Consider the following 25,742-nt stretch of genomic DNA (forward strand, 5'->3'; position numbering starts at 1 on the left):
ACATAGTAATTTGATTAGCTTCTCGTAGTTTATCAAGCTGATAACATCTCTAGTTGTCATTAAAACTTTGTCGACCCTGCGCTCATAAAAAATTTGTTAGTTAAAAACAGAGAGATTAACAAATGTCAAGACTTTTAAACATGTAAAGAAGATTTGGCAGCCATGGAGAAAGAAAGAATTTGGAAGAACGATTATGAGGACTTATAACGTTGAAATGAGGCGCTAAAGTTCGATTAGGGATTTCACATGAGGTGGATCCCTACTTTAAAAAGATCTCTTGCAAAGAGAAAACTCGCTTGACACATAATATCTTTGAAACATGAAGTTGAACAGAGATTTTGAGAACTTTGAACTATTTCAAAAAGATGCCCCTATTTCCAGTTAAAGAGTACTTCACTGAATAATTTGCAAGAAACGAAAATGACTTATTCAAAAACATGCCCCGGTTTCCTCTGGGGTCTATAGTTGAAAACAGTTTAGAAGACCGAATCCCTATATAGGATTGCCTACGTATCTTGTTGGAGTAAGAAATCAGGTCCGACATAGTTCGACCCGAAACTTAACAGAATTTAAAGAGAACTAAAGATTTGCCAACACACGGCGATAGAATAGAAATAAAAGAGGACAAAATTTGTCAATGTAAAATAGAGGATAAAAGTAAGCTTGTTGGATTGGATCCTTGGTGCTGAGAATCCTTCATAATAACATCTTTGAAAAGTATTGGTTCATGTCCCTCTTTTGGTGAACGTTTGGACTGATCCTTCCAAGATTGAAAAGACCTTTTGGAATTCTGACTCCAATTCTAACGACACCTACAGAGTTCAGATGTAATTAGTAACAAAATAAATTACCAAAGTAAAAGATAAGCTTTTAAATAAAGTTGTTCAGCTTATATTGGTCTAGATAACGTCTTATGGTCTTCACCATTGTGCCAAGCTATTTCATCTATAGGATTGAGAATGTGTAAGTCACAATAAATTGAAAGGAAATTTTTTTAAAAGAGTAGAAATCATCTGAGTTATGATGAGGCCGATGTGGGTATAAAGATGCCTTGTAACTACTTAATTCCTGCATCCAAAGAAAAATTCTTAGATTTGAGAGACAGATTCATGTTGGCTTCGCCTTACCGTCCTGATGCTTCTTTACCTTCTGGTTTACAAGCTTATCAGATCTCGAAATGTTGCTTGATGGAATTTTTTAGGACCCTCCTCGAAAATTCTGCCCCAGTTTAAAATATAATCATAAACTTTGAACTTTCTGTAGTTTTCAATTGAATTTTTTTAGTGAATCTCAAAATTTCTGCCCCAGTTGTAACTCTGAAGTGATTCTTGATTCCGACTTGTTGGAAAAATTCCTCTTCTAATGAATTGTGAGATCCTTTCAAAATTTTTCCCCAGTTTCATTATGAAGGGAAATGAAAAACTTATGGGGAATATGACCGAACTGGTGTGGCGCCTACGTATCCCGCTGAGCAGGAATCAGGTCAAACGTAGTTCCAACAAAAGAGAAATTGAAATATTTTTAATAACGTGACCGAAACCAGTGTAGGCCGCCTACGCATTCCACTAGGGAAATCAGGTCGAACGTAATTCAAGTACAAGAAAACATTAAAAACGGATAAAGGGGTGACCAAATCCGACATAGGCCGCCTACGTATCTCATTCTTGAGAATTCAGGTCAGACGTAGTTTATTACAAATGAAAGATGCTTACAAATTAAATCCAAACAAACAATTACAAAAGAAACAAAGCGATAAAAAGCGATTACTGGGAAATGAAACAACAAACTCCAAATGCAATACTAAAAGATGACAAAAGTGTGACTTTCAGAAAAAACTTGTTTTTTCTTTGCAACTGGTTATGCCAACAATTACTCTTTGTGCTTGGGTAGTGGATTGGTGTTCATATTTGGTGGAGCTTGAGCAAGTTTTACCACCTCATTGTTAATCAAATCTTGGATTTTGTGTTAGAGAGTGATACATTTCTCGGTATCATGTCCAATAACTCTTGACTGATAAACATAACGTTTTTTTGGGTCATACTACTCGGCTAAAGTATTCACAGTCTTGGCTTTCACTGGATGGAGTATCCCTCCCTCTTTCAATCTTTCAAAAAGTTGAGTCCTTGTCTCACACAGTGAAGTGAGGATTCGGGGAGGCTTTTTCTCAAAATTAGGACGAAGTGCATTGTTTTAATGATTTTGAATTGGTCGTGGAGAACGAAATGTTGCTTGATTGTTGCAAACATAGTATGGTGAATAAAAATAGCTTAGATGTGGTTGACGGTTATATGAGGTATTTCCTAGAGTTGTTAACATCATAACCTCTTTCTCCTTTTTCATTCCACTTCCAAAGGAACTTGTTTGATAGACCATGTTAGCAAACTGAGATGACGTGTAACTCGTTATTCGGCCAGTCTTGAGACCGTTTTCAATCATTTCTCTAGCTTTGATAACTTCTGCAAATGTCTTTCCACCCATTGTCAGCATACACTCATAGTATTCTGAGTCTTGAGCTTGAATAAAGTAGGTGATCATTTCTGATTCCTCCATATGTGGGTGCACCCTAACAGCTTCTTCCCTCCAACGAATGGCATATTCTCGAAAGCATTCAGTCGACTTTGGTTTTAGCTTGGTAATAGAGATCCTATCGGGAGCGATTTCAACATGAAACTTGTAGTGATCCACAAAAGCATTCGCTAGATCATCCCAAGTACTCCATTTAGTCACATCTTGCTTTGAGTACCACTCCAAGGCTTTTTCGGTCAGACTTTGATTGAATAGCTTGATTCTTATCCCTTCGTTGTTTCCAACACCAATCAACTTTTCACAATAGATTTTCAAGTAATAGAAAGGATTTCCTGATCCACTGAACTTTTCAAACTTCGGAATATTGTAATCGGGTGGAAGCTCAACCTCGGGAAATGTGCACAACTCTTCATATCTCACACTTTGGCTATTATCGAACTCACGAAGACATCTTAAAGCATCCTCTAAGCTTTTCATCTTCTTACTCATCATTTCAACATTAATTGATTTTGCATCATTTTAAATTTCAACATAGTGGTTAACATCTTGGCGGTGAAATTCCTGAGCTTTGATAACAGGTGGAGCAGTGACAAAAGTGTAAACTGGCAGAGCATGATGTGTTACCGTTGGAGCTTTTGGAGGTGCAAATGTGTACACAAGAGGAGTATCTTGAGTTGAATGAGTGAGTGAGGCACTTTGAGTTTGCTGAAAGGTGGTAAAACGATCTCCTTGATTGAGCTCACTTGAAGTTGAAAACGAAGGTTGCATAGTCCCTTTTTAGCAAGCATCAGGTGGTAAGTTCTGAGAAGCAGCTTGGTATTGTGTTATGAGTTCACCAATTCGTTGCTCTAGACGAGTGATGACTTCCATGAGTGATTTTGTTGCTACCGAGGCACTAGGATTGGCCCCGACAAATGAAGTGGGGATCATTTCGGACGAAACAATCGTGTTGATAGTGGAATCCATTTTAGACCAAGTCCTCTTAGTAGTCCAAGTAAGAAATGAAGAATCTGTAGAAATTCCTTGACCCTAAACCGTGTAAAATATTAATGTTCTGCCAACGGGTACTTTGGTGAAGTGAGCAAGTTTGATTACCAATAGTTAGTCCATTAATCATAATAATCAACCAAAGTAACATATAAAACAAATAACATTTGTTTTGCTTAAAACAAATTAGTCCAAAATTCGAAGAACAAAAGACTCTAAAAGGGTGAAAAAAGGGAAAACTTTGATCGTTCTATGAACTAAAATTTTAACAAAAGAAAGGAGTTTGAACAAAGCAAACTATATGATTTGAGTAAAGATTCAAATGTACCTTTTGGAAGGTTCAATTGGAAAGCTCTTCCAAGAAATAAGGACTTAAGACTTAAAACTAACGAAATATTTAGTAACGCCAGCTAGGTAGGTGTGAAAAATAAATTNTTACCAATACAAATCAGTCTCTTTTTCTAAAAACAACTCAAAAAATAAGATAGTTAGTCCATTAATCATAATAATCAACCAAAGTAACATATAAAACAAATAACATTTGTTTTGCTTAAAACAAATTAGTCCAAAATTCGAAGAACAAAAGACTCTAAAAGGGTGAAAAAAAGGGAAAACTTTGATCGTTCTATGAACTAAAATTTTAACGAAAGATAGGAGTTTGAACAAAGCAAACTATATGATTTGAGTAAAGATTCAAATGTACCTTTTGGAAGGTTCAATTGGAAAGCTCTTCCAAGAAATAAGGACTTAAGACTTAAAACTAACGAAATATTTAGTAACGCCAGCTAGGTAGGTGTGAAAAATAAATTTTAAGAAACAACGAGGTCAACATGAATTTGAATGATGACCTAATAATTTTTTAAAGCACTATTGAACATAGAATTTGAGTGATTTTGAACATATTTTGATAATGAAGTCAAGAGTATTTCGAAAAGCTTGAAAATTGAGTATATCTATTAAAAGATGTTCTAAGACTTTGGAATGAAATAATGGACCAATTATGTTTAAAGCAAAACATATGTATAGAACACATAAGTCAAGCAAGTACAAACGAAACAAAATTTGAAACATTTAACACACAAACAATATATAACGCCTCCTAACATGCATGTGATCTTTTTGAGCCAAAGGTAGGCCTAACGATGGAAGGATGTGTATATCGTTTGTACAACATTCCATTGCCCCCAATTTTTTTTTATACAAACCTTATGAATAAAACAAATGGGGATACATAATAGAGGAAAAGGAAATAATTATCAGTCTCACGCAGGGGTATAAGGTAAACTAATCTAAGCTTCCACATAAAATCTTCATTCCCGAACTTCTTGTTGCTTTTGAATTTCTTCTGGATGAGGAGGATCTTCCTTTGTCTTAAACAAAGAAACTACCTATAAAATAAAACTCTATCCCCAAGGGATAATGGTACGCACAAATCGACATACATATCCTTCAAATTTAACAAGTAGTTGAATGATCGTCTTATATTGACCGGAGGTCAATTAAACATAAGGTGGTGTTCTAATGGTCCCAACACGCGTTGGATGTTGGGTCAACTTAGTTCAAAATGCGCTAAATTTGGGATTTGGTTTCGCTTTACGCTAGTTGACTAAGAGTGGTTTTTGAAAGACCGGGAACCCAAGCGGACAACTTAGGCTGGAACTCACAACAACCATTGGATGCATGACGTACCAATAAATTGTTGATCATTTCGAAAAAGGGTTGAGTATAAAAGGTCCGGCTGCGATTATGCAGAAACCGTTCTTTAATATACTATACAAATATCATAAAAATGTCATGAATGCAATAATATGACAATTAATATTCAAAATTTAAACACATAATTGCATAAGGTAACAATTAATACAATAATAGTTAGTCAAACAATAAAATCCTTTTGGTTAGAACCTAGATGAATCTCCAGTGAAGTCGTCATTCTGTTACGACCTGATTTCGAAAACTAAGGGTTTTGAAACCATTTTCGCAACTTTGGCAATTTTGTTAATTTTTTTGAAAAATTTATAATTGGGAAGTCGCCACTTAATTTTTTAGGAAAAATTAAGAAAACCATTTAAAAAGGGAATATTTGAGAGGAAACAATTTAAATAACCAGAGTCGGGTAAGGGTTCAAATAATTCTCTAAGGAAGGGTTTAAGCATCTTAAAGAATCCGCTAACATGCGGTTGACCGGCGGATTAAAAAGCTTGGCTAATTTTTTTTTAAAAGAGAACTTATATTACTTTAAAATCTTGTTGAAAACTTAGATAAAAATCTCTTGATACTTCTAAAAATTTCAAGAATAAACCTAACTTGAAACTTTTAACCATAGTCAAGTTTTGAATCATACAACCAATTCAAACTCATAAACATGGAGTAAAGAACCTTGTTTAACGACTATGAAAGGATATAAAAAATCTTCAAGTCATTCATACAAAGTCCTAAGTTAAATTAAAAGACAACTAATTTATTTTAAGAAACTTAACAATTTTATCCTATTCAAAAATTTGAACTAAATAGTTAGTTCAAACTCATAAACATGGATTCAAAGCTAATTACTAACTATAAAAGAATATGAATAATTCTCAAGTTAGTCTAAGAGGTTAAGTTGCCTAACTTGAAAGAGTTTTGAAAATTTAAATACTTAAAGTAAAAAACTAACGAAATAAAAGAGTTATTTAAAAACTTCCAAAGATTCATCTAAGTTAGATAAAATAAATGTGAGAAGTTAAAAGCAAATATCACAAAATCACAATATAAGGAAATAAAAAATGCAAATAGAAATTTGACAATTTTGAGTTCACTTGCGGCTTGTTATTTGCTGCTTATGACGCTATTTTCAGAATTTTTAAGTCCAAAAAAAAGTCATTTTCAGCCCTTCGAAACTGCTGCAATTCTGCCTCATTTCAGTTGTTCAAATTTCGGTCAATTTGAATGGAAAAACACTTTCATTTCAACTCTTTTGAGCTGTTGTAGCTGCTGGTTTTTGGGTTCTAACCCAATAGAATATTATTTACTCTTTCGCGACTTCATGGAGGTTGACCCGAAGAGGATCAAATGCAAGAGAATGGGAGTCCAAATCGGACTGGTTTTGGGCAGCGACTGGAACTCGAGCTTTGGAGGCAATGAACTTTATCACCAAAATGTGACTGGGACAGTCGAAAGCAAATAAAATCTTAAACTACGAACTAAGAGCTCCCAAAACCTTTTCGGGGGTGCTCTTAAAAAAATGTCCCTTATGAACATTAAAGAGAAGCCTATTTATAAAGGGAAAAAAGGGAAGTAAAAGGGTTCTGGATCGATATGGGAGAATCCAAAATTCAAAAATTCTCCAAGGATAAGTTTTGGAGAGTTACTATCGTACTATTTCCAACAGATTGAGGATGAGAGCCCTCTGATTTAGGGCAAGGAAGATGAGGCATCAAGATTGAGACACATGGCCTTGTTCTCGAACGTTTCTCGTACGAGAAGATAAGGGAGAGAGGAGAGTGCCACACGCGATTGCTGGACTGGGCTCGATTTTGTTACTGGACTCGCGATTCTGGACTGGATTCAGTCGCAATTTTTGGGTCGTTTGAAGAAGAAGATGCGTGGGGTCGCGTCGTATTGGTATCGTTGTAATGTATGTTTGTATTGTACACATATGTGTATTGTTGGGTCTGTTTGGGGGTTATTTGGAATGGTTGTGGGCTGGGCCGCTGGAAAATGTTGCTAATGGGCCAAGGAATTGGATAGATTCTGACCCAAAGGTTCAAGAAAAAAGTGGTTAGATTCACAATTAAGAAATAGCCAAATGAATTAACAATTTAACCAAACAAAATTAAGAAGCTAACCAAATTGAGTTACTTAACAAATTTGGCTAAAGCCTAAATAAGATAAATCCATATTAATTAATTAACGAGTTTTTTAATCTCAATGAAATAAAATAATTAACTTAATTGTAAATTAATGATTCAAAATTATAACCATAATTTAAACTAAACTAATTTAATAAACTACTTACTAAAATTAAAATCTTTTTGAGATGATTTCGAAATGTTTATAAAATATACTAATTATATACAAAACTATATAAAACATATATATTACTTAAAAATCATTAAAAATGGTAGATTTAATTAAAAGTAACTAGAAAAATATTTTCAGCTTTATAAAAACTAATTATTTCAAATCATGTGGAATTTAAGAAGCTCGGTGATTAATCTATATCGTGGAGGTCCAAAATTGGATGTCAACAGTAATCAAAATCATAATTAAATCACCCAGTTGTTATCAGATTTCCCTAGACTTTACTGACTCTGATTTCATCCAAATCTAAACTAGATTAGGAAATTCCAAGTTACTACCAAAAAAATTTCTAACCCCAATTCTTTCCCCATTGACTTTTCTATAACGACGGGAACAAATCATTACAGGCAGAGATAAATAATACTTCAGTAATGTTAACAATGAAGGTATATATACCCTGCAAATTTTCTATAACGGATTAATATAAAAAGAACCTTTTTTCTTCTTCTTTCTTTTTCTCCAAATCAAATTTAAAAAATGAATCCGTTTTACATTAGTGATTAATTAAACATGACCATAACATTATTTTGGTGGTATACACTTAGTTAATTTTTTATTAGAGAACTAATACCATTTGCAGGTGAGAATGTTTTTCAATATATATGTCATGCACTTTTATTTTTAGTTTGTTAAAAAAAGAGAATGATACTTTTTGTTTTATATATAAAAATGATTTAGCTTTAAACTTTATTTTTTCATGAGATGATCTAAATATAATCACACGAATATTCCTATGACTTATTTTAGATCATAATTTTTAAAAATATTTATTCCTTTGATCAAAGTACATCAAATAAGTTGTGACGGTGAGAGTACAAATTAAATGAGCACAAACAACGTAATATACGTACAGTAGGGTTTGGATTCAAATTAATGATCACTTAATTGTACAAAAGAGTTTATAGTAATCATCTTACAAGAACTAATTTAGGATTCACAAACAACTGAGAAATATAAGGGAAAAAACAGTAGAATACTTAATTACTAAAAAGTAATTTAAAGAAAAGGCCTATGATTGAACATGACTGCTAATTAATTAATTAGCAGAAAAAAAGGAAATCAAGGCACTTATATATATATAAAATAAAAAACCAAATGGTGACTTGATAAATTTGAGACATAATTCTTCCAGAGCTATATATATATATATATATATATAGCAAATCCCTTTTAAGTGTTCAGCAATAACCTGCTCATGAAGACACAATTCATCACTTTTCTGAAAAAGAAAAAACAAGAAAAAGAATAATGTATACATGTATTCATTGTTAGCTTTATTTTAATTTCTAGTGAAATTAATCAAAATATATATTAGAGCATGAACGTCTATCTAAGTCTATACTTTATAAGAGTTAATTCAGTTACATATACATCTTTTGAATCGAGCTAGGGTCTATTGTAAACGGTCTTTATACCTCATAGGTTTGTGTATCGTCTACTATCTTCCATAGATCCTGCTTATAAGAATACACTGAATATGTCATTATTGTAGTCATGATAGAAAATGTTCTATACTGTCGGATCTTCTATAGGATATTTTACTAACAATGTACATATAACTTAAACTTCATCAGAAATCGAGTTTAAGATTTACACACCATAAGTATAAAAAGAGTAAGTTACATAAATGAATATTGTCAATATAAAGAATTTTTACACTATGGGGTTACCTATTAGAGCAGATAATCAGTTTTATTTTTAAAAATTACAAATTTCACTAGATATCATGTTAATTTCTTTGATGTATATATCTAAAACTCTTTGTACAGAAAGCATAAGTTGAAGCAAAGGGATGGAAAAGAATCGGAATACTAGACTTAGGGTGTCATGACTCAAGTCTATGATGCATATTATTATTTGGGTCTAGGTCCATACAAACTTGTCTTTTGGGCTACGCTAACCTTGAAAGTGTGTATCATATAAATTTGAACTACGCCTTATAAAACTCTACATTTTCCTCCTCTCATATTTTAATGTAGTATTCACTTAAGCTGTCATGTACACCTAATAGTTACTAATTTGCCAACCTAAAAATCTCTTAATCCTGCTTGACCCGCCCTCTGTCTAGAGTGTCACATACACCTCTCCTTAGAGACTCAAGGTCCTTGCAAAAATTTGTTCCACCATTGTATTAAGGGAGTACATGCTCTGATACCAAATTTATTATGATCCAAATTCATGGCATGTATTATTTGAGTGATTAAAGAAAAGAAGCTAGCAAGAGGATGTTAATTAATGATAGAGAGATTGGTCGTATATTGATACATCGCAAAGGATCAAATCCAGAAATTCCAGATTCCCAAGTGAGATAATTTGGACCTAGGCCCTTATTAATTTATTTTTAGGGATACATTATATCGAGCCCTAAAAATATTTGTATAGCATGTGAACTTAAACTATATCTTAAATATTAAGTTCTTTCCTTTCCTCTCTCATTTCAATGTAGAATATATTCAACTAAGGTATTATATGCACCTCATCTTCAGAAGCTTGTCAGCCTAGAAATGTGTCAGTCCTGCTTAATCCCCTATCCGACATAGGCATCCCAGAGGGATAGAAGTATTTTAAGGGTGAATTGTTAGGTTTCTTACCATTAGATAACTTTAGTATCAAATAATGTTCTAACCTTTTCAATCATCTTTAGCTAATAACTTGAGAATTCTACCAATATATTGCCATTTATATATGTTAAAACCTACTTGACATGATATAATTAAATTCATCTTGTTTTTACACTAAAAGTTTTCATTTGCTTGGCTATTTTTCTTGCTATAGTCTAGAAGAAAAGCTAGGATGCCATGAGCTTAAAACCGTGGACGCTAACATAACACATATATCCACACTAGAAACATATATTCGTAACAAATAGTCATTCATATCTTTAAAGCTAGAAGCAAACACATAAAATCAACATTGATACTATAATCAAGAAGATAAAAAATATGTTTTTTTGAACAAATTAATATATATAAGTTGAATGATATGAACATTTATATGAAGCAAATAGAAGACAAAAATGCTGCTAGAAACCAACAACTTCGATAATGGAGGAAATAGGAATATGTCATACAGACTATAGTACATAATTATTTGTTATTATGAAAAATATATATAGAGAGCATTCTGACAAATAAAGAATAAGTGTGATGCCCCCACAAAGATCTAATACAGACAGTAAGCAATCTTGTAAAGATACAAAGGACGAATAAACAACAATATTGAACATTCAAATATCAAAATTACCCTTGCAATAATAAGGTGATTTATATAGATAGAAGTGGAATCGCGATAACGTAACCTAATTTGCGTTATGGATTCATAGTTCAATATTTTCAATAATTCTAGTACATTTTATATGGATAAATTTAGATTTAGACTAGAAGTTATGGATTCAGACGAACACATATCTATACTACTAGACTAGATCCGTTCCCTATATCTATCAATGCGCACTAATAGGAAATTTAATATTTTAGTGTACCGTGAAATTGAAGAAATATCAATGTATACTATATATTATTATTTCTCGTACATAAGAAAGATTTGCAATTATGATTCTGTTGATTTAAAAATCCATTATAAAACGCACTTTTTTCATAAATTATTAAAAAAAATAAAGAGAGGGAGCATTGCATGGTGGAGTAAATTACTATAGATTGATTGATTCAGGTGGAATAGGACATAAATTTTACTATTAAAAAATGTCAATTCTAAGATGCTTGTTATATTAAAAATGTAAAAAGCCTATGTTACCTCAAATGACTATGGGCTCAGTGGCGAATTTAAATGCAAAAAATAGGGCGCTCGAACACGTGGTCTATTCGTAAAATTAGATATTTTATGTATATATTTTCTAATATTTATATAATATTATATTCTTACACCCGTACTATAAAAAGTCTAGTTGGTCCACATGGTTAAATCTTGAGCTTTTGACTTTGAGGACTGAGGATCAATTTCCACTTAATACATTTTTCTTGGTCCACCCATATTCGAAAATTCCTAGATTCGCCTCTGTATGGGCCCGTTTGGCCATAGATTTCCCAAGTAATATTTGGGGGAAAAGTTGATAAATAGTGTTTGTCCATATAATTTGTCATTGGCAAATATCCCAAATTCCCAAATACTAGTTTTTTCTAGTATTTGGACCAAATCTCATTATTTGGGATCTTTTAAAAATTAAAATTTTATACCAAACTTTTATATTTTACAAAAACACCCTCTATAGTAGTTATTTGCGTTGTATTACATAATTTTTTACGTGAACACCAAAGTAGTTATGAAATATTCAGTGAATATGAAAGTGTTGATAAAATGATGAACAATTGGCCAGGGTAACAAAGTCATGCGTTTTGTCTACTTCACGATGTATGGAATGATGCTTGTTGCACTCACTCCAAACTACCACATTGCTCCAATGTCATGGACACTAGTTATCTGTTGCAACGAAGATCCATTGACTTCTAATACAAACTTATGGTTAGTTTTGATAGTTTTTAAAACTTATGGGTATAAATCACATTTTTCTTAAAAATTCAAATATGTTTCCTAAATACTATGATCAAACACATGGTGAAATTTCACTCAAATTTTCACCCAAATAATATTTGCCAAAAATATTTAGAAATATATGACCGAACGCTAACTATATGTGGGGTGCACAAAATCTCCAGAATCCCAAAAGAATATAAACAAAAAATTTAAGGCTGACATATTATAAATCAGGAATAGTTGCCAAATACTTGAATTAAGACTTACTAGTTTTCATGAAGGTATAATACATGTGGTTTATGTATTTGGTGAATGTTATGGGAATATATTTCTATGTGCGGGATTCAGGGAAGGGCCGGACCAATTAGGGTCTATTGTTTGTAGCCTTTCCCTAAGTACATTTTTGTAAGAGACTATTCTACAGTTCAAATATGTGATATTCAGGATCACATAACAATAACTTGACCAGTTCTACAAAGACTTTGAAGTGCAAGTGTATAGTACTTTTAACATTGTGGTATTAATCAAGACTTTTAGGTAAGGAAAATGATCATAATTTTGCATATTCATCCATCACTTCTAGGGTTTGAGGTGAATGATATTGGTTAGCTAAATATTTTTGTATTTTAATTCCCAAATCGATGATCGATTGAAATTCAGGAGCTAAGATTTAAGAGAACGCAATTTGCTTCTTTCTCCCAGCACGGTCTAGAAGTTCAAACAAGTTGATTTCTCAGATGATTATTATTCAACTAATAGTTATTTTCTCAGAAAGTCTATTTCATTGAAGAAAATTGACTTTCTGAGATAATAACTAACTATTTCGAGTGAGCATATAAGAAATCAACCCAAGCTAAACTGTTTAAGTTCCCAATTAGATCACTGAAATCTAGTGTTCAACATATAGTTAAAGTTCATCTTTAATGAATTATATAAAGATAGAATTATGATATTGTTTCATGATTCATCTATCATATACTAGTAGTTATATTAATCTAGAATATCCAACTAGCTTTGTTTTGCTATATTTTTCAAGTTTGGATCTATATGTAAAGACGCCTCTTTATCCCATTATATTTGGTCTCTAGAGGTAATTATATTAGCCTAATCATATAACTTTGCATATATTTTATTATATGGTTTAATAAATAAATAAATACCCTTTTTCAGATATTAACTAAACAATCAAATACTAAAGAAAAGCTAGAAATTTACCATTTTTTGGATCAAGAAAATGGGTGAGACGAAGTGCAATCATCATCTCCTTTGCTCTCACTAGCCTTCTTCTTTTTCTTTTTGTACGGAATTCCTCTTGCTTTTGCTTGACACTCTTTCACTTCCCTTAGATACACCCTAATCGCGCCGCTTGCGAAAGGGTTCGTCTCGGGGGAGCCACCGTTTTCCTCATAGGCGGCTCTGAGCCGCCCGATCAGAGCATCCAGGCTCCCCCAGGCTTGTCTTAATGGACAAGTACAGGGAGCCGGAGGCTCGGGTTGACCATAAAAGATACAACCTTGCAAGTGAACCTTAGTCTTCCCAAACTGGTCAAGGTACCTAAGGAACTCCAACACGTGGTTGCTATTGCATTGGGACATGGAAACAGGTGGTCTTTGATTCCTTAGGTACTGACCAAACGTGTTCCAATCACGACGTTTCTGAGACTCATATCGACTAGGCGTAGCAGGTTGATCGCCCGGGGATCTTGATGATCCCTCAACCAATTCTTTGCCTCTATCAAAATTTGACATATTTTTTTTTCAAGTGGAATTCTTGAAATGGATTGTGATTGATCGATTTTTGTAGCCAAAAATGAGGCAACTATTGAAAAGATTATACAAAGGTTAAAAGAATAGAAGAAAATGTATTGTAAGATAAAATCACATCAAAGGACCTATTGATTTGACAAGAAATGGGCCACATGAAAGTTGCTTTATGTGCTTCTCTTTTCTTCGTACGTATGTTTTATTTTTTGAACCAAACAATTTCGTTTTCATTACCATTAACTATACATTATTTTCTTACTAAGATACATTTTTGTCAACATTATCCCGGCCCCCACAATCTTTCAAAATATAATCTCCATTATAATCTTCATTAAAAGGACAGTGACTCACTAATCACATTTTTCTAGCTGTATAATTTGCACATTCTAGTAATTAACCTTGAAAAGTAATATACATACATGTGTATCACAATTTAACTATTTAAGTGGTCAAATGTTTTTGAACTTTAAGTTTATAATTATTTGACGAATTAGGAAAACTTTTTTTAAAAATGAATACACACGAGAAGACTATGTGTGAAGAGATAACTATTTGTAATTGATAAATAATTTTTTGCAGGTGAAAAATGCACATAAAAAGTCTAAACAATATGCTAAATTCGAATCATCGATAAGCAAGTGAAGTCAAACTTCACGATAGATAGCAAGAAGAGAAAGAAATTACGACTTCACCAACCACTTTGGCCTAATCGTTTATTGGTTAGAGAGAGCACACTTTTTAGTTTGGGTGGTTGTGAGATTCGATCTCAAGATCTCTACCTGCTCTGATATCATGTTGAAGTATGTGACCATGATAGTCATTCACCAAGGTCATTACCAACAACAAAAATAGAGTAAACCAACTCAAAATTTCAGTAGCTAATCCAAAATCACCTAATCAATTGGCATGCGTAGTTTTTATAGGTGTATCGATCAATATGTACTGCCAAGCCATCAATCATATACATTCTAGCATAGTCTTTCCCGCAAGAACATCACTACATAAAAAATTACTTTTAGTGGCAATTAACTACAATAACTTAATTGCCGATAAATATGTATTTTTAGCGACAATTAACACTCTTTGTATATGTCCCTAAAGTCTTTAGTGAGATTGGATCTAATGACACTTAACTAATGTCCGTAAAGGCTTTATCACTCTTTACTAATGTGTATATTTATTGCCACTAAAAATTATTTTTGATGTAGTGCATTCACAACTAGGGCACTTGACAAGATCATGGGAATGATATTGATTTGTTAGAGAGCATTGAGAATTCTACGTGAATTTGAATTTAATCGAATCTCAATATAAATATCCAACAGAAAACCCCAAAAAGATAAACAATAACAATTATTGGTGTCAGACTATACTGTGAAATATTCTTTAACATGATCTTTATTTTGACTAGCTATAGGTTAGTGGAAAGTTGGATATGGTATGAATAATCAGATGATGAAGCTAGAAGTATAATTTTTTTTTTTGGCTGTCACTTTCATGATATATAAGTGGAATATTGTAAATAGCATATACTATACATTAGGGCCTATATATAAGACTTTGTTCCATAATTTGTGATGAGTAAGGTAGACTTTAATACTCTTTCTCCAGAATTGAAGGTCCAATATGTCAGGTTTATTGGAAACAAGATTTTTATGTTTACATATATGTTTTATATTTCATATATTTCTGGACTTGCTAAGTTGGTCTCAGCCGCCAGGATCATTTAATTTACTAATCGATTAAGGTTTAAATTTGCTTTTGAACTATAGTATTAGATAAAATCGATCTTGTCTAATTTAACGAATAATATGTATAACCGTTGGTTAAGGGCAGTCAAATTCTCTTCTTTTCTTTTGCCTTCCGTTAATAATTGCGGTAAAATTGGCCTACTTTAACCTTTTACTAGTAAGAAAATATAACTAGCATCACAAATTACCCGATTTTAATTGAAAAAGGACATAAATATCACTTCACATAGTTCATGAATATATTTGAACCTTTTTGCATAGAAAAATAAAAGATAGGAGAAAATACATTAACTTCAAACTTATCTTTAACAACAATAACATATTTCGTGTAATTCTATCAGTAGGATGATACGAGAAAGTAGGGCATATACATAGCCTTACCTCTACCTTTATATGGTATAAATATTATTTCAGATAGATTTTTTACTCGAAAGAAATGTTATTGAAGCAAGATTCCAAACTAATTTTTTTTTAATATAAATATAAATTTATATAGACAAAAATATCACTATTTCTCACTGTCTCAGGTAGATATAAAGATGATAAATTACTGTTTCTAAAGCTGTTCTCATATATAACTTTTTTTCCTGATAATAATAAAGTCACGAAGATCTTTGATAAAGTGTCTGCTTATTTATTGGCTTTCTATGAAATATAAATATTCTAGCAAGAATTTAAGTAATATCTTTTGAGATTTTAAATTAATCTTCTTGTAACATTAAGGAATAAAAAATTAATCCGTTGGATTAATTAATTTTTGCTTATAATAGTCAAAATAATATTTAAAAAATAGATGCTATCATAGATATATAACAACTAATTACTATAAAAATCAAATAAATATAAGAACAAACGAAATTACTAAGAGATCTGACTCTAATTCCGTTTAAAATTAAATAAAATGTATAATAGCTTTGGTAACTATGTGATTAGGAAATGTGAGACCATTTCCAACCCAGTAAAATAGAGAATGGACACTCCAACCCATCTTTATTTTAGACTCTATTCTTCATTTTTAGAGAGTTGAATAGTAGTTCTCCAAATTTGAAGAACTACTATTTACACTCTTTATTTCACTTTTTCAATATTTTATTATTATTTCTATTATTTTCTAATTAACATATTATTTTACATATAATGTTATTAATTAAATATCTAATATTCATAATTCTTTTTAAATGTAATATAATATTTTAAAAAATATTATTTAATATATACTACTTTATCCCGAATTAAAATATTTTTATTTTATTTATAATTTTCGTCAATAATATATTTTATTTTATTATTAATTTTCACTATAAAGAATGCACAAAATTAAAATGATAAGATGAAAATTTAAATTTAAAAATACAATACATAACTTAATAATTTAAATACAAGATAAAACACAATACAATACATAACATAATAATTAATTTATCACAACAATCATTTAGTAATCCGATAGGTCGTTTCACAGTTTAGCACTATTCGGAAAAAAATTAGGGTATGATGGTAGATGAAAATCTCCGATTTGAACAATTTTTAGCTAGACATAAAAAAATTAAGGACAAAAATACTCATTTTGAACTCCGTAATGCATTAATAGAATATTTATGGGAGCAACATAATAATTTTGAAAGTTGAGTGTTTATGTAATTGTATTTCACTTTTATTTGAATTTATTCATTAATTTGTATATTATATAATATTTTCTTGNAATTGTATTTCACTTTTATTTGAATTTATTCATTAATTTGTATATTATATAATATTTTCTTGAAATTTATGTTATTTAGAAATTTTATATAAAATATAATTTTATATTAAATAAAAAAATTGAAAAAATAAAATTTTATATCACATGAAAATTATATAAAGTAATTATTTGGGAAAAAGAAAGAAATGATTTATATTATGAAATAAGAAAATAAGAATGAAATAGAAATAATAATATAATATTAAGGAGAAAGAAAAAAATTCATTTTTAGAGAGTAAAATAGAGAATTAGATTGGAGTTGATTGTCTGGAAAAATAGAAAACCCTATATTTGAAGAGTAAAATAAAGTTTAAGGTTGAAGATGCCTTGATTTGACTAATCCGCGTGATATTTGAACCCCACAACTGAAATACAATCAAATTTTCCTAAAACAATATCGTTCGTCCAACTATATTTTGACTACTATAACAAAATGTTATTATAAATAATAAATAATGCACTATATAACACAAAATCAATTCCAAAGAATATTTGACTATTATTATTATGAAAAATGAATTATTAATTATAAAGATGTCTAACAATACGACACATGATCAAGACATGAAATATTTTTTATATATTTTCATCCATAATATTATAGTTAAATGTTACACCATCATATATAAATGTTTACATAAAGTTACTTTTGAGAAATGAAGTACGATAACTAATTTCACATTTTTTGAATCTATATTTATGTTATTGGTGTATAAATTTAATTACCTATTCTTTTCTACTAAAAAAATCCTTAAGTTATGTGTTCTTTTATATTTTTTAAATTTTGGGGAAATTCTTTTGAAAATTTATAACCAAAAGTTTTACATCTAATCAGTACGTACAAATAAGCTTTTGTGAAGAGACAACACGTTATCAACTTTATAAATGCATCAGCTTATATTATAGAGTCCCAAAAATACTTGCCTATCAATTTCAGCAGCGGTGTATGCACTAACTATACCGTGATCGATAAAATTCAATAGTTTTGATTAAAATTTTATATTCTTAAAAAAAATTCAAAATTATGGATCCGCTTGTTTGTAGGGTACGTAGACAGATAAATCTAAGTATTCATTGTGACAATTGAAAATTTATGAACATAAATACAATGGAACCATGGCTCACTGATTTAATGTTTTTCTTATTTATTTCAAAAAATTCATGATGAATAGACAACGATCCTAGATTCCTGGTTATATGCTTATATATTGTCGTGCTTATATACTTTTATTTATCTCATTATCGTACAAAATATTAGGAATAGTATATAACAAAATTTAAGAAAAGTAGTATACAGTAATAGATTACCTTTTTCTCTATTTTTATAAAGTGTTATTCTTTCATGAGTTGGTAAAAATATATTTGTATTTGTAAAATTCTCACGTCTAGGACTAGAAATTAAGGATTGTATTAATGATTAAAATTGTTGAATACATGTTATTTATATAGGGAGAGAATTGTAGAGTCCTAAGTTAAACTATACTTAGAGTGCTACTACAATACCTATTAGGCTATTACTACTATAATAATAATAATAATAATAATGTAATTATAAATAATCTAATCTTAGTTGTACTATAATCCTAATCGTAATTTAATCCTAGTCGTAATAAAATCTAGTGTGACTCTAACTCTATAGCAGTGTTGTAAACACGCCATCTTCATTAAACCTATTCATTTGACATGTTCCAATCATTAGCTTCCTTCCTCTTCAACAATATTGATGCATATTAAGTTCTAATAAATTACTTCAGTAATAACGGGCTCGGGCTTGTATCTAGGTATCAAATGCATAGATATATAGTTGATTTTAGCCAAAATATTATTTCACTCGTTTGTGGATGATGGCAAACCTTTAAAGTTTAAAGTCAAAGAGTTAAAATTTATTAAACTTGAAGTTTATACACGGAATAAACAAGGTCAAAAGTTCAATACTATATTTGTAAATCACCCAATTTTAGGGCCTTCATTTAAGATATAGTTCTAAAATATGCATGTGCTTCCATTTGATACATGTATTTAAACAAAATTATGGTTGGCATTCTTTCCGTATATATCAGTGTTTTTTTAAAAATAATTATGCATGAAATTCAATCAAATATATTTAGTGTTCATTCATAAATGATTAAATTGCAATTAAAATTATCTGAAGTTTGTATGGTCCACAACTAGTTTTCGAATACGAGATATCCAATATTCTAGTCACTGTGGATGTATTTTCCTAACCTAAGTAGCTTTCTTTTGTACATGAATATCATAATCATGAATTCTTATATGATCATATTTTTCTTTATAATGCATTTTCATAAACAATACTACAACATTTATGAACAGGAAGAAAAAGAGGAGGAACGGCCTTTAGTTTGTCATACTGATTACAAGTTAAATAATTTGAAAAAATTGAATATAACCTAAATAGCAAGGTAAAAATTGAAACCCAACTTAATCATTCCTTCAAAAATTCAATCAAATAGACATAAATACAACGTATTTTTTTTTACTTGATTTGATTTTCAATTTAAAAGAACCAACACGGTGTTGCTTGATACTTGAGAAAAAATCGAATCAAACACACCGTAAAGACTATATATTTATAACAAGTGACCATTTACACAAGTGCCTTTTGCAAAAGAGCTTATTGTAAAGACATTGAATTCAATTGAATAGATGAATATTCCCTTTTCTTAACCATAGTTCTAGACTATGTAATCTCTATATAAAATATAACACAATATCTTAAGAAATGACGTGTAATCTTCAACTTTTAACCGTCCAAAAAAGTGAAACTAATCACAATAATTAAAATCCTACGTCCAAATAGAAAATTCCTTAATTAATTCTGAAGCAGGTATGCTTCTTACTTATTTTCTACTGTAATTGATAAGTAAGCAAGAAAACAAAATATTATTTTCAAGAATCTTTACGTCTAATTTAACAGAACACTATATATGATGATATGATTGGTGTGTGTGGCAGTGTGGGGTGGGGGTGGGGGTGGGGTGGGATTTAGGTTTAAGGGCGCGCAGAGTTAGAATTTTCGAAGGAGTGTCAATCGTTAGGGATGTTGAATTAGAGGGGACTAAAGGAGACAATGAATTTGAAGGTGTGATTAAAGGTTCCTTATCAAAGACACCTTTTTTTCATATAGGACCTCAACACGAGATGAGATCTTTGATTAAAAATAAAGAAGTACTTATGACCTTTATTAATTCATGATGATTTCAATCAATTAAATAATTAGTAATCAGTAGTACGGCGGGGAGCTAATTAATTAAGATTGATTAAAGGCTACTCAATTAATCCATAATGCATAAAGGTGTATGTCTGTTTCTGATTATCAGCAAGTCCAAAGCTGGAATCTCAAAAACTTTACTCACCTAACTTTAATTTCCATTTTTGTGTTATAGTACTGTCTTTTCAATTTGCATTCACTACAAACTCTAATCATATACAGATATAAATAATTAGCTTATAAACTAAATCCTTGCCTTATCTTATTTTTTTATTTGATCCATGTTTTTGGTGAACCTTCCTTTCACAACTTAATTATAGGACCTTCAAACAGTACCCTCGGCGGAAATGCAGGATAAGACGGCATATAATAGACATTCCTATGAATCATATGCATAGCTGAAATTTAGTGCACCAGCCTGCTATTTGCACTGTATTTATAGTTGATTTTGTGTGACCTTTAGGTCACACGTTCGAGCCATGGAAGCAATTACTAATACTTATATTAGGATAGATTATCTACGTCTAATTCGGATTCTTAAAACAACTTATGATGTATTAATTGATAATTTTCTATTCCGGATCCATATTAGTCTAGGCTTCCATAATCACTAATGATCGCGAATAAAAGGATAGCCTAATGCACGAATAATTTTACATTCATTCGGAGTCTTGCATTCCCCTCCTCAATCTCAAGCAAATTGAATCGCCTAGATAGATTATAAAGAAAAGTCCAACACATGAATTGAGATAAGAAGTACAAAAAAATAATAAATTACGTAGACACTGATATATATTTGAATCTACGTACGTAAACACGCACAAACATTCATGAAAAACAGGAAATGAAAGCTATATATATATATATATATAATAAGTAGTACTAATTAATAAATGTGGCCAGAAAAATGTTAAGGACATATAATAGAAGTGTTCATGAATGGGAATATTGTACCAAGCCAAAGATTGATATGACATAGAAATGTGCCAAACAGTAAATCGTGGCTTTGCTTCCCACAAAAGGGACATTCAGCATGGATAATAGCAAGTGTACAGTATCAGTTTTTCTTGGAAAGGAAAATGGTGGGACATATTTATAATATATAGTTACATATATGATATTTAATAATATTTAACATATTCAGTATAGTCTAACAAGTATGATTCGGAGAAGGTGATATATAGATAGACTATTTTTGATGGACGGATACAAGACATATAAAAGAAAATAATCAAGTATTGAAGAAAAAATGCATAGTACATAAAGTGTCCTTAACTTGCTTCAATCCCTCAACTAACATCTATATCCTCTATTTTTGAGTGTGAACAAGTACACACTGAAACTTGTATATATATAATTGAACAAATATACATATTCATCGATTTTACATGACAATTTTGTGTACTACATGATTGTGACATATTATGTGTATTATGCCACGTAGGACATTGTATCTAACTTGTTGAATTTCATATAAGTTTAAGTATCTACAAATTGGAGGGCACATATACTCATTGAAGCCAAGTTACAAGGCATATTTATATACTATGCAAATAAAAAACATGTTAAAAATAAAAGGAGAAGTGAATAGTGATGACAACCATAACAGTATGCAATTCAATTCGAACAAAAGAATGCAAACCCTAGTTCATATGGAAACACACAGTGAATGAAAAGACAACTAGACGTAATTTTCTACAAGAAAAATCTACCTTTTTCAAGGTTGGGGACAGAGCCAGGTACTCAAAAAGCTCTTTTATCTTATGCAGGCAAGTGCAAATTGGGGCAGGAGAAAGCCATGGTAAGTAGATATTGAATTATTTTCTCCGTTTCAAATTAGTTATAACATTTCATTTTTTAAGAATTAATTTAATCAATTTTTAATACTAAATTAAATTAGATTAATTCGATAGAGGTAAAAGTGAACATGATACGGTAAGTTATCTCTTTTATTTAAATTCTTCTTTTAAGACGTCGGAAGAAAGAGGTAGTAATTTTTTATTAAATTGATTTCTCATACATGCTCACTCAATTTATTATAGTCGCTATCTCAAAAAGTTATTTTTTTTTTTTAAAGAAAATTTAGAATAGAAAAAGAAATTAATAATAACTATTAATTGCCACGTTATATAAAGAACAGTTTTTAACCTAAGATTACCAAACCTATTTTTTCGAATATAAAGTTTTGGTCCGTCCCCCAAACCATAGTACTATTAAAGAATATTTTGCACAAAATGGACGCTTGTAATTGGTTATTGATTATTGATTTACTCGCTTTGTCGTCTTCTCTGCCGACTAAATGTAGACAAAAGCCCTAATAAAGCACGTTAAAATTTTGATACACTGAATAAAGTTGTTTCTTTTTTATATTAATAGGGGCGTAGTTATTCTAAAGTGAGGGTGTCCGTCGAAAAATAATACTGTATATATAAGTCAGATGATATACGAAGTGATTCAATAACATATTTTGGACACCCTTGACAGAATAGGTTATAGTAATCTAGTGGTTTTAGATGCCTTGAAAGAGCTACGGGTGTTCGTGGTTCGATTTGGATCGGTTATTGATTAAAACCAAAATCAAACCAATCTAGTCGGTTTTTTAAATATCTAAAATCAAACCAAATCAAACTAAAAAAATAACCATCGGTTTGGTTATTGACGGTTTGGTTCGGTTTGATTCAGCTTTTTTGGATTTTTCAATTTGAAAGTAATAAATTTTTGAGGACATACGTATCTTGATAGACACAAACACCTACTACATGAACAATCCATTGAAAAGCTATTGTTGATTCAATTAAGCAATTAAACATTACTAAAGTTATCAGTACACGAACAAAATGATTCAATTAAGAGAAGGTGTAACTGTCTAGTCTATCTTATGAAAGGTATGGTAGGTAAAGACTAAAATAATGAATTTTGATGGACTTGGACTTATGATTGTAATAGATGAGCTAAAATTTAAGTGTTGGACTTGAGAAATTGATAAAGTTAAAGACTTAAGTTACTTAAAATTTAACAAAATATTTATATTTTATTTATGAATAATATATAAATAATTATAAAATTTATATATATAATTTATCAGTTCGATTTGATTATTTTTGCAGTTATTTTTTAGTAAAACCAAAATCAAACCAAATAGTATCGATTTTTCAAAATTTAAAACCAAACTTAACCAAATCAAACCAAATATCAGTTTTTTAATCAGTTTGGTTTGGATTGCGATTCGGTTTGATTTTTTAACCATAACCATGAACAACCCTAGAAAGAGCCATAAGTGCTCATGTGTTCGAATTCACTAGTAACGATTTTTTCCCCATTTTTTTGACACCCTTCGTGAAATTCCTGGTTCTGCCACTCTATATTAGAGGTCTCGATTTTGAGTTATGAATATGAAAAAGTCTTTAATAGAGAGTGTTTCTTCAAATGAGTCATACCTCGTATAAATCTAAATTAATCGAACTTCAATGTTGTGTTCGAATCTCACTAGTAACGATTTTTTCCTCATTTTTTGGACACCCTTCGTGAAATTCCTGGCTCCACTACTGTATATTAAAGGTCTCGATTTTGAGTTATGAATATGAAATAGTCCTTAATAGAGAGTGTTTCTTCAAATGAATTATACCTCGTACAAATCTAAATTAATCGAACTTTAATATGAATACCGGAAAAAAAAAACTAGAGCGTAAAAAGGATCTCCAAATAGCTGATAAGTGCGGTGAGATTTTACTACTTTTGAACAACAAGACAGACCCGTCTTTATGTTAGGGTTTTGCCCTGATTTTCTTTCCTTATTTGAAGTTTATTTATTTCCTTAAAGAAAAGTCAAGTATTACCATAAATACTTGAATTTTTTCTGAAAGGAAAATATAATTTTCTTATATTTGGTTTATTCTTTCCTTAGAGGAATAGTTTGGAGATTTATAAATTGAAGATCCCTATTCTCATAGCATAACAAAATAGTATCCACAATGTAGGCATTTAAAGAGTTTAGTTTATGGGGAGATTTATTCTCTCAACAGTTATAATATTTTTCTTTTAAATTAGTTTTCATATTAATAATATTATGTTTTAGTATCGCTTTATTTGTCATCTAATTTATCACCGTCTTGATTGCAATTGTAAGCTTTCGCATGACGCCCTAATCACCCTTCTTAACCCAACACTTTACGCGGTATAAATATTACTTATTAGATTGGTGTTAATTGTTAAAGTTAAGCTCTTAATTAATTCATATAACACAGAGATAATTTACGGAACTAAATTAAGAAATTTATCCACGTCATTTTATTTCATGTGTGATGCATTTCAAGTTGCATCAAGGTACGTAGCTTAGACTCAACATGCAAAGAGTATACGGAAACAACTTTTATCGGCAATAAACATGCACAATAACACAAAGTGCTAAAATATTTATCGGCATTAGTTAATTACCATTGGACCCGATATCGCTATAAGTTTTACGGACATTTCCAAAGAATATTAACTGTCTCAAAAAAAATATGTAGGGACGATTAAACTATTGTCACTAATCAATTGTCACTAAAGATAATTTTTAATATAGTATTTTATATATATACAATACAATTTTTCGATCAAGAAGTATGTTTCCCTCTCCTCGAGCAAAGGTAGCTCCGCCCCAGGCTACTATAGAGTGACATGCGGACCACAGATGACAGTATAGTTTGGTTATTTTTGAAATTTTCAGGATGCCATTTTTGGATATTAATGTAATTGACTAGCGTAGACTTGCTTGAGAAATTCTTCCTCTCAACGGAAATTTAATGCTATCAACCCTCATCTAATAGCTTGAGTTAGGGATCAGATATCTAAAGAGATTGATATTTTTTGAATTGTTAATTAAAGATTTAGGCTATTCAAGAACCTTTGGTGTCAATTAATTTCTTTTTGTATATCTATCTATTATTTTTCTTTTGTTTATTGTTGTTCTTAATTTTACTATTTTAGGGTTCACGCTCCTTTTTTTGCTTGCATCAATTGGTATTTTTGACTCGATGCTAAGGGAGTGTTTGGTATATGGATTTGGAAAATATTTTTCTCATTAAAAATCACTTATTTTTTAAGATTTTTTTTTTTGCCGAACACAGACACCCTAAGTGTAAAATACAAAATGTACTTGTATAATATGATGTCAAACATTTTGGAACGTAACAAAATGAAAAAAGTGT

The 25,742-nt window shown here is 30.6% G+C and overlaps 1 protein-coding gene across 1 annotated transcript; it reads right to left on the bottom strand.

Moving 5' to 3' along the window:
- Window positions 1–8,399: 8,399 nt before the first annotated feature.
- On the bottom strand, window positions 8,400–13,893 carry LOC125877736 (protein LIGHT-DEPENDENT SHORT HYPOCOTYLS 10-like). The gene is made up of 2 exons (XM_049558969.1): window positions 13,282–13,893; window positions 8,400–8,794 (listed from the first exon to the last, which is right to left on the bottom strand). The coding sequence occupies exon 1, from the start codon at window positions 13,812–13,814 to the stop codon at window positions 13,293–13,295; it is 522 nt and encodes a 173-aa protein (XP_049414926.1). The 5' UTR covers window positions 13,815–13,893; the 3' UTR covers window positions 8,400–8,794; window positions 13,282–13,292.
- Between the last annotated feature and the right edge of the window lie 11,849 nt (window positions 13,894–25,742).

Source organism: Solanum stenotomum, chromosome 9 (assembly GCF_019186545.1).
Source record: "Solanum stenotomum isolate F172 chromosome 9, ASM1918654v1, whole genome shotgun sequence".
NCBI classification, from domain to species: domain Eukaryota; kingdom Viridiplantae; phylum Streptophyta; class Magnoliopsida; order Solanales; family Solanaceae; genus Solanum; species Solanum stenotomum.